Below are 16,839 nucleotides of genomic sequence, written 5' to 3' on the forward strand. Positions count from 1 at the left end.
ATATCCAATCTAAACCTCCCCTGGTGCAACTTGAGGCCATTTCTCCTTGTCCTGTCTCCTGTGACTTGGGAGACAAGACCGACCCCCCCTTCTCTACACCCCCCCTTCAGGTAGTTATAGAGCACGATAAGGTCTCCCCTCAGCCTCCTCTTCTTCCCACGTCCAGGCCTGGGGTGAGAGCTGGACCCTCCTGCGGAACATGATGTGATGGGGATGACCCCCCAGGCAGAAACAGGCCCAGCGTGGTGTCCCCTTGTCCCCTCCACAGCTCTCCAGAGGCAACGGGATGGAATAACGTTGCAAAGCTCCCACCAGGAGGGCCAGAGGGGATCTGCGTGGGCATCCCCCTGCAGACTGATGGGTACTAAATACAAATCCATGGGTATAGAATCACAGAATGGTTCGGGTTGGAAGGGACCTCAAAGATCATCGAGTTCCAACCCCCCTGCTGTGTGTCCCCCCCCAGGGCCCCACACACACTGTCACATCCCCACAGGAACCCCATCATGATCCCCCAGAGCTCCCTACATATCCCCACAGTCATATCCCCCCAGGGACCCCCACATGTCCCCAACACAATGTCACATCCCCCATGGGGACCCTGCCACATCCTCTCGGGGACCCCCATTTGTCCCCAGCCCCACAGGGACCCCATCATATCCACTTAGGGATCCACACATGATCCCACACACTGTCACTTCCCCCCCAGGGACCCCATAATGTCCCCCAAGGCTCCCCACATGTTCCCTGCATAGTGTCATATCCTCCCGGGGACCCTTATCACATCCCCCCAGGGACCCCATCACGTCCCCCCAGGGCTCCCCACACACTGTCACATCCCCCCAGGGACCCCATCACACCTCTGTAGGGACCCCGACATGTCCCCACACACTGTCACATCCCCCCAGGGACCCTCATCATGTCCCCCCAGGGCTCCCCACACACTGTCATATCCCCATAGGGACCCCCACATGTCCCCAACACAGTGTCACATCCCCCACAGGGACCCTGCCACATCCTCTCGGGGACCCCCACTTGTCCCCAATCCCCACAGGGACCCCATCACGTTCCCCCAGGGCTCCCCACACACTGTCACATCCCCCCAGGGACCCCATCACACCTCTGTAGGGACCCCGACATGTCCCCACACACTGTCACATCCCCCCAGGGACCCCGGCCGAGGTCAGCGCTGTCGCATCCCACGGGACACGGAGCCCCGTGTCCCGTCCCGTGTCCCCGTCAACCCCCCCCCATCAACCCCCAAAGATTGAAGCTTCTGGCTCCCAAATACTCTGGGATGGGAGGGAATGGATCTCTGCCCCACTCCTGCCCCCCAGCTCCGGGAGAAGACGAGCTGGGGCAGCCCCTGCACAGAGACCAATGCAAGGGGGGGCTCGGGGAGGGCAAATCCCCCCCACCCCCCCGGGGGTGCCATCCCTGGCCTGTGCTGCCCTCTCGCGGGGGCAGAGCGGCTCTGCAGCGGGGAGGGAAGGGGCCGGCTGGGGAACAGCCCCCCCTTCCCCGCATAAAAAGCCCTTGTGTCAGCTCCAGGCGGAGCAAAGGGCTGGGTGACAGCTGAAGGGCTCTGCCAAAACAAGCTGGGGGGGGTTTGAGGGGAGCTGGGGTGACCACCCATCCACGTCCCCACCACCAGCTCCTCTGCTCCCCCCCACAGGGATTGAGCTGGGGAGGGTCCCTGCAGCCCAGCACCCCTCCCAGTCTCCCCAGTGTAAGGCACTGGGGAGCCAGGGGAGTGTTTTCTAGGCACAAAAAGCCCCCATTTACCAGGCTCCACGCTCTTACCACCCATCCACGTCCCCACCACCAGCTCCTCTGCTCCCCCCCACCCGAAGGGCTGAAGCAAGGCGAGTTTCAACACCCCACTCTCCTCCACGGCTGGAACCCAAAAACCGGGCTGCGGGACCCCCTGAAGGGAGAGGAGCAGGAACACGCCGGGTTGCAGCAGGGCCAGCAGCAGCTGTGGGGCTGCAGGGACCTTGGTGATCTCCGACAGCCCCTGCTCCACACAGACCGTTCTGCTCCCAGGTCCTCCAAGAACCCATTTCCCCTCCAATAAAGCTTGAGCACAGACTGGTCCTAACACTGGTCGAAGCTCTGATCGTTTCTGTGAGCCCCAGGCACCGGTACCGCGTTTTCCTTGCCAAGAACAGCAACGTCCTCTCTGCTTTGATGCCAGGAATCCTAGAATCGTCTGGGTTGGAAAGGACCTTTCACAACGCTGGTCCAAGCTCTGATCCTTTCTGTGAGCCCCAGGCACCGGTACTGCTTTTTCCTTGCCAAGAACAGCAATGTCCTCCCTGCTTTGATGCCAGGAATCATAGAATCGTCTGGGTTGGAAAGGACCTTTCAGATCATCAAGTCCAGCTGTCAACCCAACACGACAAAAGTCATCACTAAACCACATCTCTAACACCATGTCTGCCTTTTAAATACCTCCAGGGATGGTGCCTCAACCCTTTCCCTTGGGGTTCCTTGCTGCCATGGAAAGGAAGGACCCTACCAAAAAACACTCTCTTTTGAGTGTTTTTTTCTATACCTCCTCCCTCGGCCCCCTTTACTAGCCCCTCTGCTAGCCAGGCTCTGGTCTCACCCCACACAGCTGCTTTTCCACCATGTTAAAACTCATTTTCCAGTCTAATCCCTGAGCTGGGGCAGGCTCCAAGTTGTTATTGATGGTCTCCAAAGCTGTGGCCCAGCTGTGCCATGGGCCTTGCCCTGGGAGGCAGAGATGAGCCCACAGTCCCAGGAGCGAGCCAAAAGCTCAGGGACACTGACACCCAGTGCTGACCGGGACAGAGCAGCTGGGAAGAGACACAGCCTTGGGTCTGAACAAAGCAGGAGAGACATCCTGAAATTCTCCTCCAGCCTTGGTGTGCCTTCCTGGCACAGCTGGGACACAGCTGGACCAGCTGCTCCTCCTCCAGCTGCCCTCCTCTTCCTCCAGCTGCACAGATGACCCCTTTGGTGGCAGCCCTGGTTCCAGGCCCTGCTGTGGAAGGAGAGGAGTCACAGCCATCACCTGGAGGTGGGAGCCACCGCCTCTCAAACCAGAAGGGACACAGAGTGATTATTCCCTTTGGAACACATTTCCAACCCGCTCCACCTCAATTTACACCTCTCCACAAACAGCCCCACAGAGGAGTCTTGACGTGCCTCGAAACAGAGGTGAGATTCTGCAATTAGAATTCGTTAGTTTAATCCCAAACCAGTCTCAAAACACGTAACCGTGTCCTGTTGGCTCCCTGGTAACAATTGAAGGAATCAGTCTGCCGTCCTCCCTGCTGGAATAAAAGTATTGGGTTGCAATTGTCACACAAAAAACCCAGGAAGACAGGTAAGGTAGATAAATCAGAGGAATAACAATAAATCAAGCCCAGATTGCCAGGCCTCGGTGGTACTGAGGGAGGTACTGGCAGCGCCTGCAAATCAAGAAGAACAATGGGAGACACAGAAAATCACCTCTTGAGAATGGAAAGCAGAGGGAGATACATTATAAAAGCATTTCCTCGATGGCCCTACGCTGCTTCCAGCCACCACGATTCATACCCGGCTCTGGAATCGAGTCATCTTAAATGCCAAGCACCAACGTGCCCGGAGCAGGGGCTCATTTGCTAATTGTGGCTGCCTGATTGCATGGAGCTAGAGAGCATCTCGCTGAGGACGTGAGCAGGGCACGGGGAGAGACCTGAAGAGCAGCTGGAGAGGAGAACAAACATTTGGTTTTATAGGTGGACTAAGAAAAATGATTAATTGGTGTTTGGGAAGGAAGGACAGAGGTTTATGCAGAAATCAGCAAACTCGCTGCCCACTGCCACGTACCCATTTACTCTTCCTGGTGTTTCATTCTTCAATATATCAATACAAGTATTTCAGAAGCCTCCAGGCTCTCCTTCAGCTTATTTACAGAGCTCAATAACCAAATATAAAAGGTTGTTTTGTTTCTTTTTTTTCCCCCCACTTTCCCAATCCCTATTCCACCACACGTCAAATCCATCAAGGAGAAGGAACAGGCAAAAGCACACACTGTGGTCTGGTGACAAAGCCACTAACACAGACCTTCTCCCAAAGCCACCACAGCCCCAGCAGCCTCCACAACACCCCCCCAAAGTACAGATGTACTAATCACACAGGAGAAAGAGCTGAAGTCCCCAAAGCCCCCCCCCCCCGTAGCTGTTACCTGGACACCATTTAGCCCAGTGTGGTGCTTTGGAAAGGTACAACTGTAGCTTTTTTTCAGATCATGACATGAAAAAAAAAAAAAATGACCTGCCGACAGGGTAATGCAAAATAATTGATTTTATTTAAAATAAAAAGCAAAACAACAATCATCCAAACAAGACAATTAAGAATATCCCAGCTCTGCTGGATGGGGTGATAAAAGCAGCTATGGGCAGTGGCGGGGCTTGGGGCCGACGGTGTGACTGTCACAGGAAACAGAATGCTCTTTCCTTCCCCCCCTTCGCAAAGAGGGTGCCAAAATCCTCCCAATTAACCCAACACGGGCATTTTGGATTTGATTGAGCCAACACTCTTGCTTCCTGCCCCGTGACGGCTGGGGATTGAGGGAAGAAAAGGGTCTATGTTAATTATGAAAGAGGTTGCTGTCTTTCTTTTAAGCATCTGGAGAGGCTTTAATGTAAGTGAGAAGACAGACTGGAGCCAGCGCACCCGAGCTGGGAAGGGGAAGAGGGTTTTGCCAGAGCTTCCTGGGTGTCACCTGCTCCCAGAGCACTTGTGCAGAGAACAGATGCCGAGATGGGCACAACTGTTGTTTGCATCTACAGTTCTGGCAGGGTATCTATTAGTTCACTGTCATAGCAGACAAGCCTGCACTGGATACCAGACTCAAAAGCACGGCCAGAGCTCACACATCCCTTTGGCCAGAGCAAGGACAGTGACACCGATACACACAGGAGGATGGGGAAGAGCACAGTCCTGGCTCTGAGCTGTCCCTGGGGCACAGAGGGCAGAGCAGCGCTGCTGCGTCGGGGCTGGAGGGAAGGAGGGGCCCGCTGGGTCTGGGTGCCAAACCCCAGCTGCCTGCTACATCAGGGGCTCTACAGTACACAACAGCACAACAAGAGACAGGGATGCCCCAAGAAGATACAGGGACGCCCCGAGAAGCACAAGCCTGGAGAAGCCAGAGCACAAACCCCACTCTCCCCAGCCAGCCTCCCCCACGCTCGGAGCTAGGCACAAGGGGAGCACAGTTTTTAACTCAATTCCCCATTCACCTGGCCTGGGAAGCACCAGCTCCCCCCCTCTTCCTTTAAGGCCAGTGAAGCCGACTCCCTGATGAGAGATATTATTCTAGTCCTATTTTAAAAAAAAAAAAAAAAATCCCAATCTAGCAGGACCTCCTGTTTTAGAGCAGGCCATGACACGCCAACAGTTAAAGTCTGGTGAAAACAAAATGCCTTGTTCTGCTACAATTTATGTACCACACAGCAATTCTGGAAGGGCCACTGAAGACCACCACGTGGCCACGAATGTTCAACAACATCCCCAAAGTTTTCTGCTTCGAAAAAGCTAAAGCCAGGTTGGGAAGTCTGGGGTAGCTCAGGGTGCCTGGAACACTTTTTGTGGGAGGATGACTTCAAAGCATCTTACACAGTAAATAGATCTCAGCCTCACAACACCCCTGTGAGGTAGGTATTTTCCTCAGGTACTAAAACAAAGACAGAAGCCCAGCAGTTCTGCCGAGGCAAGAGCCTGTGAGCGGAAGAACCGGAGATCCCAGGAGTCCCGATTCCCAGGTAGCCTGAACAGACACCCCTTTGTTTCACATCCAAAAGTGCCTTGTGGAGAAGTCAGCACAGCATCGCTGGTATCACCATGTCTGCAGTCCGTGCCAAACACACTGCTTTTCTGCGAGGGATGGTGAATGCACACAGGCTTCAATCTGAAACTGGTTTTATTTCACCCCATGGAAGAGTTCATAGGCACGGAAGATACTCTGCACTTTAGATCTTCCAACTGTGCTTCTGGTGGTAGAGGTGTGGTTTTCCCCATCACAGCGATCAGGCTTTCAGGCAGATGGAAGATTTTTAAGAATGTAAAACCAAACCCTGTAGGCAAAATGCAATTGCAAGCTACAGCATAAGCCATCTTGCTACACATACTGAGTGAAGCCACCAAAGAGGGCAGTGGACACTTCTTTAAGGGCTCCCCTCTGTGACAGAGCTGAGACTTCTGAGCCTTCTCCTCTCCAGGCACCCACACTCCTCCAAAAGGCTGCCCTGCAGCCCGCTCTGTCTGAGAAGACACACGGATTGTGCAGGCTCCCAGGCTCTTCAACTGGGCAGGAAAAAAAGGCAACCTTGGCCAGAAATGCCAGGAGTTTGAGAAGTTTTTTTAAAAATGAAGTAATCTTGTGGAAGAATATGCAGCACTCTACGGAGCAAGCAGTGCTCACTTATCACAGGAAATTCAGGAACCCAGACAGCTAAGGAGTGTACCTATAAACCTTCCCTCTCTCCTTTTTTTCACCACCACACTGCTCCTACACAAAGGGACTGGCACGAAGATTCAGAAACAGAGATCAGAAACAGAGATCCCGACAAACATACTCAGGATTCCTTGGTACAACAGGATATGGCCTGGTCTCCAACTAGGGAGAGAGTGTTTAAGTAGGAAGAGACAAGGTTAAAAAAAAGATAATAAAACCTAGACAAACAGCATTCTGGGTTCCATCAAATCCAAAGTCACAGTTAAGGCTGCCAATCTGCTTTTTAATTCCACCACGAGTGCCTGGGCGCTATTGCATGTTTACTACAGACATAACCACCTCCTCCTTCAAGCTTCCTCTCCCAAAGAATGGCTGAAGCGAGATCAAATACCCACCTCCTACATCCCAGGAGAGCACCCAAGGAAGCACCACAACCCAGCCAGCTTCTGGCTGTGCTGCTCAGACAGAGAAGGAGGATCATTTCCTTGCGACACACCTTCAGCCAGACAGGCCTCTTCACTGACACCACCAGCACAAGCCCCTGCTAAAAAAAAAAAAAACACCCCAGCAGCTCCAACAGATCCCTTGGGGATGAGAGCTTTACCCGGCGTAATACAAATGCATCTACACAGACTTAAGCGACACACTGCATTTTTAAAAAGCATAAAACAACAATATGTCCCCCTCCCAGTCCTTTAAAATTGGCACCTCAAGTTCCGGAAACATCTGAACCCATAACATTAAAGAAAAGCCATTTAGGTACGTGAACTGCACTGGCCTGAAGGAGCCCACAGCCCTGTGACTGCTGGCTATTTAAAGCCCAGCAACTGTTGTTATCGGTCGTTGCCTCGTGCTAAACATCACGCCTGCACCTAAAAGACTGTTATTACTGACAAATGCTGACTTTTCCCCCCAGTTTTTCCTATGCAAGAAACTCCAGGATTCTCCTGCTCCACTGAGCTTCCAATCACAAGGTGCTTGTGCATCTTTGTTACCAGTCATCATCACAGACGCAGAGCTAAAAGTAAAGGGGCTGCTGCTGGTTAAGGTGTTGCACCGTAGATGTATGCGCGTAGATTAAGACCACAAAAGATGCTTCAGGTTGGTGGTCCCCTCTGCTGAAGTCTCTTCAGTGTTTGGAGCATTCATACCACCTTCCCTTCCTGAAATTCTGGTGCGAGATCCGCCGGACATTCGGATAGGCCAAAAAGGGCTGGTGTTCCTTTCCTCAAGTGTACAGGACAACATGTAAACATATGACAGTGTCAAAGCAAAGCAGGTTTTTAAGCTTTACCTGCTGGTTTTAAAAAGAGTTCTTTAAAAACTGACCGTCGTCTTCCTTACCAGTTACGTGAACCATTAAATACTTGGCATGTCCTTACCCAAAGCTGGGTTATTAGTGCACTCACTCGGGGCGCAGAGGGGACAAAGCATTGCACTAAAATGTAGAGTCGGGGCGTTCCCCTACAAGTTATTAAAAGAGCCAACCTTCGACAGCACGTAATGAAGACAGATGTCTGGGTCGAGGAAGAGTGACAAAAACATAAGGACTGTGAGAAACAGAAGCAGGAGGGGGTAGAACAGAGCTGGCTGGCTGCTAACGGAGCTTTGATCGGCAGCTGCCTCTGGGCGGGTGGTGGTATCTCTCAGGGGTAGCTGCGGCCTCCACAAGATTCCCTAATCCTGTCCAAAAAAAAAAATAATAATAACTATAGCACTTCCCCTCATATCAGGGCAAAAAAACCCAATAAATTCCCAGCATGCAGGTTAGTCATATGCTTATTCTTCCTACAGAACTGTACAAGCTAGAGAAGTTTTTATGTTTGGAACAGTTTCTATCAACTACTCCATCACCCTGCTGGAGCAGAAATCCTACCCGTCCTCACAGAGCAAAACAATCAACATACAGGAGGAAGAACAGTGACACCTGGAAAACCACTGTTCTAGGCAATGTCCCAGTTTTTAATATTTAAGGTATTTATTTCAAAGTTTGCAGTGCAAACAACTTAACAATGCACAGGATTTTCAGAAGAGCAGACCTGCACACGTGCTCTGCAATGTTACAGCTCTTTTTTTTTTTTCCCTTTTTAAAAACAGAGTCTGCATTAAGGTTAGTTATCTCTGCTGCTCATTCCCTGCATGAAGTCACAACTGACTGCTGAAATGGGATTTGACAACGTCACAACAAATTGTTAAAACCTCCAAGGCAAAATAAGCAGTCAGTACAGTTCTCTCCAACTGTTTAATGATGCTCTGTACTTGTAATTCAATTGCATTCAGTTATGACCAACTCCTGAAAACAAGAGAGCAGTGCATCACAGCAAGATAACTAGCAACACCTGCAGGAGCACACGGGTCCACAGGCAGCACCCTACACTGGGAAGCCTGGCACAATACCAGGAATCCAGACTTCCCAAGGGAAATTACTATTGTACACCTTCCTGCAGTACACTCCCAAATTCCCAGTGTTTCTCTATTTTTAACCTGGCAAGTCCAGAGAATTTCCCTCCTCTGCAACGTTATCCTAAGCAGTATCTTTTCTTAGCTCTGCAATATTCATGTTCCCTCCCTCAACTGACTAGAGACCTGGCTTCTGTTTGTTTGTTTTTAATAGATAAACACAAGACATTTGGAACTTGGGATGAATTTTGCTTTTAACAGATAAAAGAATGGGCCAAACTGAAGCAATCCAGGCAACAAAAAGAGAAACTGACTTGGGATGAATTTTGCTTTTAACAGCCAAATTGAAGCAATCCAGGCAACAAAAAGAGAAACTGCACTACTACTTGAAGGTTTTCTGTTTGGGTAACAAGGCATCAAAACCTGAGTCTTGCCTGATTCTTCCTCATCTTTAATTGCTTACTATTCATTTGTGCTCTCTGGACAGCATGGTTAAAATATCCCACCTCTCCCATTACAGCAAATAAAATACTTTCTCTATTAGAAGAGACAACTGTAATAAAGTAATAAAAGTAATAAAACTGTATTTAATAAAGTAAACCACCTCATTTTTGATAAAATACTTTATTAGAAGAGACAACTAGGAAAAGTAATAAAATTGTATTTAATAAAGTAAACCACCTCATTTTTAAAAAAATACCAAGAATCTCAGTTTTCAGTTTGAAGCAATTAAAATAATTCATGGAGGAAAAGTATCACCTTACAGCTATCATTCTGTAAGGGACCCCTTGCTCTCCATCCCTCTGTCCTGATGGATCCCCATATCTTAACTCTGCCAGCTCTGCCTTGTCTTTTGCTCGTTTAAAAAGTGACAGTTGCCATGGGGTCACCTGGAGGAGCTGCGCTCTTTGCTCACGCAGTCGTCCTGGGACGTTGTATCCCCGTTGCCCATCATGCTGCACGTTCTCCGCTTTTTCCTCCGGTGCATCATCCCCTCTGTCTCGGAGCCAGAGTCGCACTGAAGCAGGGAGAAATGAAACCAAAATTCAGAGAAACCTTCTCAAGAGTTTGTGCTGTGCAGTTTACCGTAAGAGCCACCTCAGCAATTCTGAATAATCAATATTCAAAGAACACGCTATTCTAGATTAGATACATGAAATACATTTTAAATTAAGTTTTTAAAAAACAGGAATAGGTATGTTCTTAGATGTCATCACTGAATAAGCTGGCTTGGTGCAAGATAATTGATGCATTCGTTTTGGCTCCTAAAAGGACCTAATTTTCCCTGGGAGCAGACTCAGTGCTTCCTGAAGCACTCAGCCTAGAAAAGTCCCCTGCATAACTGACAGTCTCAGGTTTGGATCTTGTTCCCCCTCCCCATTTTAAAAAAACATCCATTTTGCAGCCATTTTACACAAGCATGGCTTAGCTGAGTGACAGATCTATGTACAATAGAAACATAAATCAAACAAACCAAATTCCTTTAGAAATGCAGAGGCTTCAGCAAACAGAACCTGCTCAGACCACAGGCTCCTCCTCCACCATGTAGATTTGTTTAGTTACTTTCTTTTAATTTCTTCCAGAAGACATGAATATTAGGATGACGACACATGATCAGGTACAGAAAAAGCAATGTAATTGTAGGATATGGATCACCTACTGGAGTAAAAAGCTTTACCTCTGAATCAGAGTCTGAGGAGCTGGAACTTGAGGAACTGGAAGAATCGCTGGAACTATCGGAAGCAATGCCAGTAGATTCCTGCAGGTCCACTGAATCAGCCAAGGCTGCCAGGTCAGGGTGTTCCTGCTTTAGGATCCTAAATAGAGTTGAAATTTCAGGGTTAGCCTTTTCAACAGTGACACTGCACATCAACGAATAGAGTATTTTGGGGTTTTGTTTTAAATAGAGAATATGAAAAAAAAAGCTACTAAATCTCTTACCTGTACCATTTCCGTGACAATTTGGGTCTCCCTCTGACTGTCTTGTGCCACACCACGGGGAAGTTGGTACAGCTGGCAAAGTTTTGCGTGATGGCAATAGTTGTGTCAAGATTGAGAACTACGTGCCACCAGCCACCTACAAATACACCACCAGTGAGCATTTCTGGCTACACAGCAGAAAGCAGCAAGTTCAAGAACAGCCGTGAACAACTTTTATTTTTTCCCCCCCATAGCACAGGTGGAAATTGGACCTTATCTCCCAAACCCAGGTGAGTTTGCCACAATATCATCTTTCAGGGTTCGCTTCAACGCTTTACAGATTCCCGTTACAGAAGGCTGCTCAATGCTCTGACCAAATTATCCAGCTCATGAACAGCAGTGAAGATCTGACTTGACAGCAACACACTACCTACTGACAGCTTATTTAATAGCAAGAGCTATTGTGACCCCGGCAGCAGAGAGACCCTCTCTGTGGAGCTGGAGAGCGCTTTCCACGCTGATTTAGTAAGGTTCTTATGACTACAGACTAACCTTTCATTTAAAAATAGACGCAAAATTGTTTCCCCACACAGGACAAAAATAGACAGTGATGTTCTTGCAACCCACTTACAACCTCATAAAAAGACTCAGGAAACAGTTTAACGGAACCCGACAGCTACAAAATCTTATCAGAAGGTACACTGAGGAGTCACTAGTAAGCACCAAGACAATCACAAGGCACTCTTCAAACACAAAGTCAGCTGTGTGTCAGAGACAAGCAATGTGGATAGAAACCATGGGCCACGGTGCACAAAAACAACACAAAATTTAGAGGTTAGAATTTGGCACTGAATTCACCTGCTTTATCCACTCACTGGCCACTCCACCTCCTAGCTTAACAGACACACAGCGTGCAGCCACTCCAAGAGAACAGCATCTTTATCAGATCTTTCTTTAGCTTTTGATTTCAAATGCAAGAGGGTTATTAAGAGGTTATTAAGCATAACCAGAGAGGTGGATGGAAAGTGTCAGTGCCTTTAAGTAAATGTCCAGTTTTGGGCCCCTTACCACAAAAAAAATTTCCTATGATTCTAAGTAGTTCTTTTCCCACAGCAAAGAAAAATTCACACAGTCAGACTACCCAGGCTACAAAATTCAGTCATGAATTTGCTACTCGAACATTTTTCTTTAAGAGTTACTAGTACTCAAACACTTCTATTATTTTAGGCCTTAACAGTTTTCTATTACTGCAATTTAGGTCAGGACCACATTCCTGTGAGGATGCAACTCAGGTCCCACTTGTATTGTCATCTGTACCACACCCAGCCCTATGCTACAGGCCATATAGGTTTCAGGACATTCAGAAAATAGTCTCAAAATGTGCCCTTGCAGTGTATATCCCTCCTGAAACAGCTCAGAATAGTTTATTTCTTAAGAGATGAGCTGTATAAGAAAGGTGAAATATTCTCTTCATCTCCACTATACGCAAATGTTAAAAATACACTTTTTTTCTCCCAGATTTCCTTACTGGAGAGATTTGTACATACCTGGCACAAAGACCGTCTCGCCTGGTTTCTGTAAGATTTCCAGGGGTTTGAATTCAGGGGGCCAGGTAGGGAGCTGTGTCCTGGGATAGATGACGTTGAACCAAGTGATAGCTTCATCCTGCTGGTTCCCTCCCTCTTCTCGTGTCACTTTGATCAGCTCTCTGGGAGTGCTGGTAGGGAACAGGCACCAACGCTTATGTCCCTGGACTAAGGCATTCCAGGCACTAGTTCCCAAGGGATCGATGTGAATTCCCGTTCCAGAACGAGGTGGGCCCATCACAAACCACCTGCATGGGAGGAAAAAAAAATAAATAATCCTTTAGTCATAGAGCAAGCAAGTAGGTACGTTGTCTTTTCTTCACACTAGACAGAAAATTACAGCTGTTAACTTCACATACAGTTAGATATCAAGGTAGCTATTAGATTGTTAGGTTCACATTGCAGCAAAAGATGTGACATGAGTTTGACCTAAAAACCAACATGAATCGGGACAGGAACAACTCTGGGACAAGAAAGCAAAGGTAGCTTTTTAAAACAAAATACAGCTACGGAATATAAGCAGCTCTTCAATAAAAAAATATACTTATTTCAAGGTTTAGGAATATGATTTATGTCATAACAGCCTTCATTAGGATTCTTACTATCCAGGAGGATTCTACGTCATAGCAGCCTGCATTAGGATTCTTACTATCCAGGAGGATTCTCCTGATCCTGTGTTTTTCTAAAATTCTCTAGTTATAAGTGGATCCAGAGCTGCAGAACAACAAGGCACAAACAAAAGGCAACACAAGTAAGGACCAGAGCAAAGTTATGCAACCCCTGGCCTCCCTCTAAGCCTTCTGCTCATTTACAACAGGCTTTTCATTCCAACATTTAACTAGATGGAGCTTACTCTCCAGTGACCATTCAGGATTTGGTGTGTATATTCTCATTCCCCGTTTGCAAGGTTTATTTGTCCCTATGGAGAACTTTATCTGCCATACATGTTTAACAGCAATAGCACCTTCAATTGCTCATTTCCCCTGTAAGAGAACAGTATCTACCATACCAAATAAAGCAGTGTAAGTGAGGCAACAGGTGTCAAGAAGGAAAGAAACATCAATAGTAGTTTAATGGGCAGCAGAGAGGGTAGAAAGTAAAGGACCAACAAGACGCCTCCCTCGTGGCTGACAGGCAGGTGACACTCAGCAAGACAAGTTCAAAGGTTCAGAAAATATCAGAAGTCCTGAGGACTTGAGGGTGTTGGCTGACCAGAAGCTCAACAGGAAACAGCAATGTGTGGTCACAGCCCAGAAAGCCAACAGCATCCTGGGCTGCATCCCCAGCAGTGTGGCCAGCAGGGCAAGGGGGAGGATTCTGCCCCTCTACTCTGGTGAGCCTCCAGCTCTGGGGCCACCAACATCAGGATATGGACCTGCTCCAACAGGTCCAGAGGAGGCCATGGAGATGCTGCAAAGGCTGAAGCACCTCTGCCTTGAGGACAGGCTGAGAGTTGAAATTGTTTGCCCTGGTTAAGAAAAGGCTCCAGGGAGACCTTAGAGCCCCTTTCAGTCCCCAAAGCAGCTCCAGGAAAGCTGCGGAGAGACTCTTGATCAGGGAGGGGAGCGATAGGACAAGGGGGAACAGCCTTAAACAAACCCACATTTTCCAGAACAAAGTATGAGAATTGTGAATAGCAAGAAAGAAAGGAGCTCAGCATGTGCCTGTAGGTGGGGAGGGTGTGGGGGAAAGAGATCAATATCAGTGAGTCACAATCAAATTATCTAGTTTACCTCTAATTTGGATAAATGATTCCTAGTTCTGTAAGTGTATGCAGCTTCTACCAGAGACTACACCTAGTGTGCTTTTGCATTTGGTCACAGCATTGTATGTTCTTAAACGTGAATTATAAAAAAAGATCTGTTACAACACTGTAAAAACACCTGCTTCATTGATCTAAAATAGAATTAGTTTCATGCTTCACTCCTGCAAAAGCATAACTGGACTATAGACACGTGAAAGACTGTAGAGAAGAGTTCCATAATTCATTCCTTGTTCTACTTCATTAAAAAGAAAACAAGAAACAATAAAAAACCCACATCACAGCCTTGTGTCACTCAAAGTGCAAGGCTTTCTCAGACAATTATAACGTGGCTGTAAAGACTTTAATTACTTGGGAGCGTTCAGCTTATGCTCATACTGCTATGAAACGTTGTATTAATGTAGATAGAAACACCTTTTGTATTTAACAGCCCAAACACAAGGTTGTTATATTTGATTTCAGGAAAAAAAAGTGTAAGTTCAGTAATTTTTCAATCACATGCAAAAAAAAGGTTGAAAAGACTACATAGATGTGAAATATCGTTCTCTCTCAAAATCATCTGAAGGCAAGTCAAGAGCTAGTCTCCACACTTCATACTAATCTAGCTTAAGATCTTTACCTTAAAAGGACTGACTCATAATTAAACAAAATCCCACTATGTACATAAGCCACTGGTGCAAAACCCAGGAGCTAGTCCTAAGGGACTTAATTTTAGAAGCCAGAAGGCACACACGGCAGGAAGTTAAAAAAAAAGTTACATAGTTATTGAAAATTACAAAGATTAAGTTTGAGAAGTGAAATAAACCACTTAAAAACCCCAACCAACACAAACTCAAAGCAACGCTGGTGGCAGAACCAGAAATTGTGACACACCAATCTGCCCTTCCCTCCCTCTGGGTTACGGATGTATGCTCATTTCAAAACAGATGTAAAGTTATTGCTTTGTTTTAAAGAAGACTATCACAGTTATTTAGGAATAGCTAATGAGACTGAAAATATCTTTTTATCTTGTTGTCACCATACTATACCTGTATGGTGGCCTTCGTTTCTCCCCTGCATACTGAAACAGATCATCAGTGAAGAATTTGGGTACTTTGTAGTCCTCCAGGAGTTTCCTACGCTTGGGATGCTCTCCATAACTGCTGTCAAAGATGTAGAGCGGGCTGTCATCACGTGTGGTTTCCATATACTCTATGTAGTATTTCATCTTCATCTTCACAGAATAACCGTCATTGTCCTCCCCACATTTGAACTTCTGGTTCCTATACTTGCGTTTCAGTCGTTCCAGAGTCCATTTCTCTTGGGCAGACCAGCCCACCTGAGCATTCAGCAAGACTACAGGCTTGTAAGGTTTTTCGTAACGCTCCACAAATTCCTCCACTGTTAACTGGAGTGCATCTGCCCTCTCCACATTATCCTGCGAAACCCAGAGAGGAATACAGATCAGGTATTAGGACAGAATAACATCCCAGAACCGTGCTTTTTAAGTCGGGGTGGAGGAGCTTCACGCTCATACTTTGGCTCCCTACACCAGGAGGGTGTCAAGCTGCCTACGTGTTATTTTAAGCCTCTCCGAGGCTGCAGTCCTACTTCTCATGCCCCGCTCCTTGTGCGCATCAGCAACACCACCAGCCTGAAGCCGTTAGGACTCCTCCCCACCGAGGTAACTCCCCGGCCGGCGAGGGCCCCCCTGCCCTTTCGGCTGGCACACCTCCTGCTGCATTTCATCCCCCTGGGATAGCGCTTGGGAATTACGTGGGTGCCCATCCCACTCCTGATGGGGCCCTGACTCCCCCGCACCCCTCGCCACGTGGAGGGAAGCACAAACGCGGGTGCCGTTAGGCCTCAACCTCCCCGCCCCGGCATCCCCGGGGAGCCCCGAGACAACCCCACACTCAAGAAAGGCCTCAGGCTTTCCCCAGCACCCACCCCTCCCGGCTCAGGCCTCCCCAGTCCCCTCAGAACCCCCTCAGTCGTTGTGTTGTGTCCCGTCTCTCCCACCGACCCCCTTCCCCTCAGGACCCGAATTCCTCCCCCTGTCCCCCTCAGAACCCCGTTCCCCCTCAGCCTCCCCCATTCCTCTTAGGACTCTATTTTCCCCCACACACACCCCGCTTCCCTCAGAACCCCATTCCCACCCCTCCATTCTCCTCAGGACCCCATTCCGCCCCCTCATTCCCCTCAGGGTCTCCCCCATTCCCCTCAGGGCCCCATTTCTCCCCCACCTCGGTTCCCCTCAGCCTCCTCCCTTTCCCTCAGGGCCCATTCCCCCACTCCGTTCCCTCCAGGTCCCCTCAGCTTCCCCGTTCCCCTCAGCCGAGGCGGGGCCGCACCTTGCAGGCGGCGGGGTTGAGGGGGAAGGTCTCGCAGTAGTTGTGGCGGGTCCAGTCCAGCGAGTCCTTCAGCTCGGGCCGGGCGCTGCGCTTCGCCTCACGGATCCGCTTCTTGCTCTTGTGATTCATGGCGGCGACAGCAGCGGCGTCGGTGGGCAGCCCCGGGCAACCGTCACCACCCGCCGGCGTGGCACAGGCCCCGCTTCCCAACGGCCCCCGCCTGGGCCCGGCCCGACCCGCCGCACCTTCCAGAAATTTCACCCCCTTGCCGCCGCTGTCGCCGCGGCCCCGCCCCCGCCGCTCTCCCATTGGCTCTCCGCACCGCCCTCTTCCGCCACGCGTCGCCCTCTCTCCGCCGCTGATTGGTCG

General features: G+C 48.9%; 1 protein-coding gene across 2 annotated transcripts; it reads right to left on the minus strand.

Annotated features, from left to right (window-relative positions):
• Window positions 1-4,299: 4,299 nt before the first annotated feature.
• Window positions 4,300-16,721, minus strand: JMJD6 (jumonji domain containing 6). Of its 2 annotated transcripts, XR_001413058.1 has the most exons (8): window positions 16,471-16,721; window positions 15,166-15,554; window positions 12,337-12,623; window positions 10,811-10,946; window positions 10,548-10,686; window positions 9,760-9,887; window positions 6,865-8,152; window positions 4,300-6,046 (listed from the first exon to the last, which is right to left on the minus strand). XR_001413058.1 is itself a non-coding variant. In XM_014951313.1 (7 exons), the coding sequence occupies exons 1-7, from the start codon at window positions 16,597-16,599 to the stop codon at window positions 8,116-8,118; spliced, it is 1,245 nt and encodes a 414-aa protein (XP_014806799.1). In that variant the 5' UTR covers window positions 16,600-16,721; the 3' UTR covers window positions 4,300-8,115. The 2 variants fall into 2 exon arrangements, 1 of the variants encoding a protein (XP_014806799.1); XM_014951313.1 differs by having other exon boundaries at window positions 4,300-8,152.
• Window positions 16,722-16,839: the final 118 nt, after the last annotated feature.

Source organism: Calidris pugnax, unplaced genomic scaffold (assembly GCF_001431845.1).
Source record: "Calidris pugnax isolate Ruff unplaced genomic scaffold, ASM143184v1 scaffold9, whole genome shotgun sequence".
Taxonomy (NCBI): domain Eukaryota; kingdom Metazoa; phylum Chordata; class Aves; order Charadriiformes; family Scolopacidae; genus Calidris; species Calidris pugnax.

Coding starts and splice junctions, on each gene's coding strand:
- JMJD6 (XM_014951313.1), bottom strand. CDS start 16,599: ATGAATCACAAGAGCAAGAAGCGGATCCGTGAGGCGAAGCGCAGCGCC. Junction 15,555..16,470: donor TCAACCCCGCCGCCTGCAAG/GTGCGGCCCCGC, acceptor TGGGTTTCGCAG/GATAATGTGGAGAGGGCAGA. Junction 10,687..10,810: donor TTGTCACGGAAATGGTACAG/GTAAGAGATTTA, acceptor AACTCTATTTAG/GATCCTAAAGCAGGAACACC.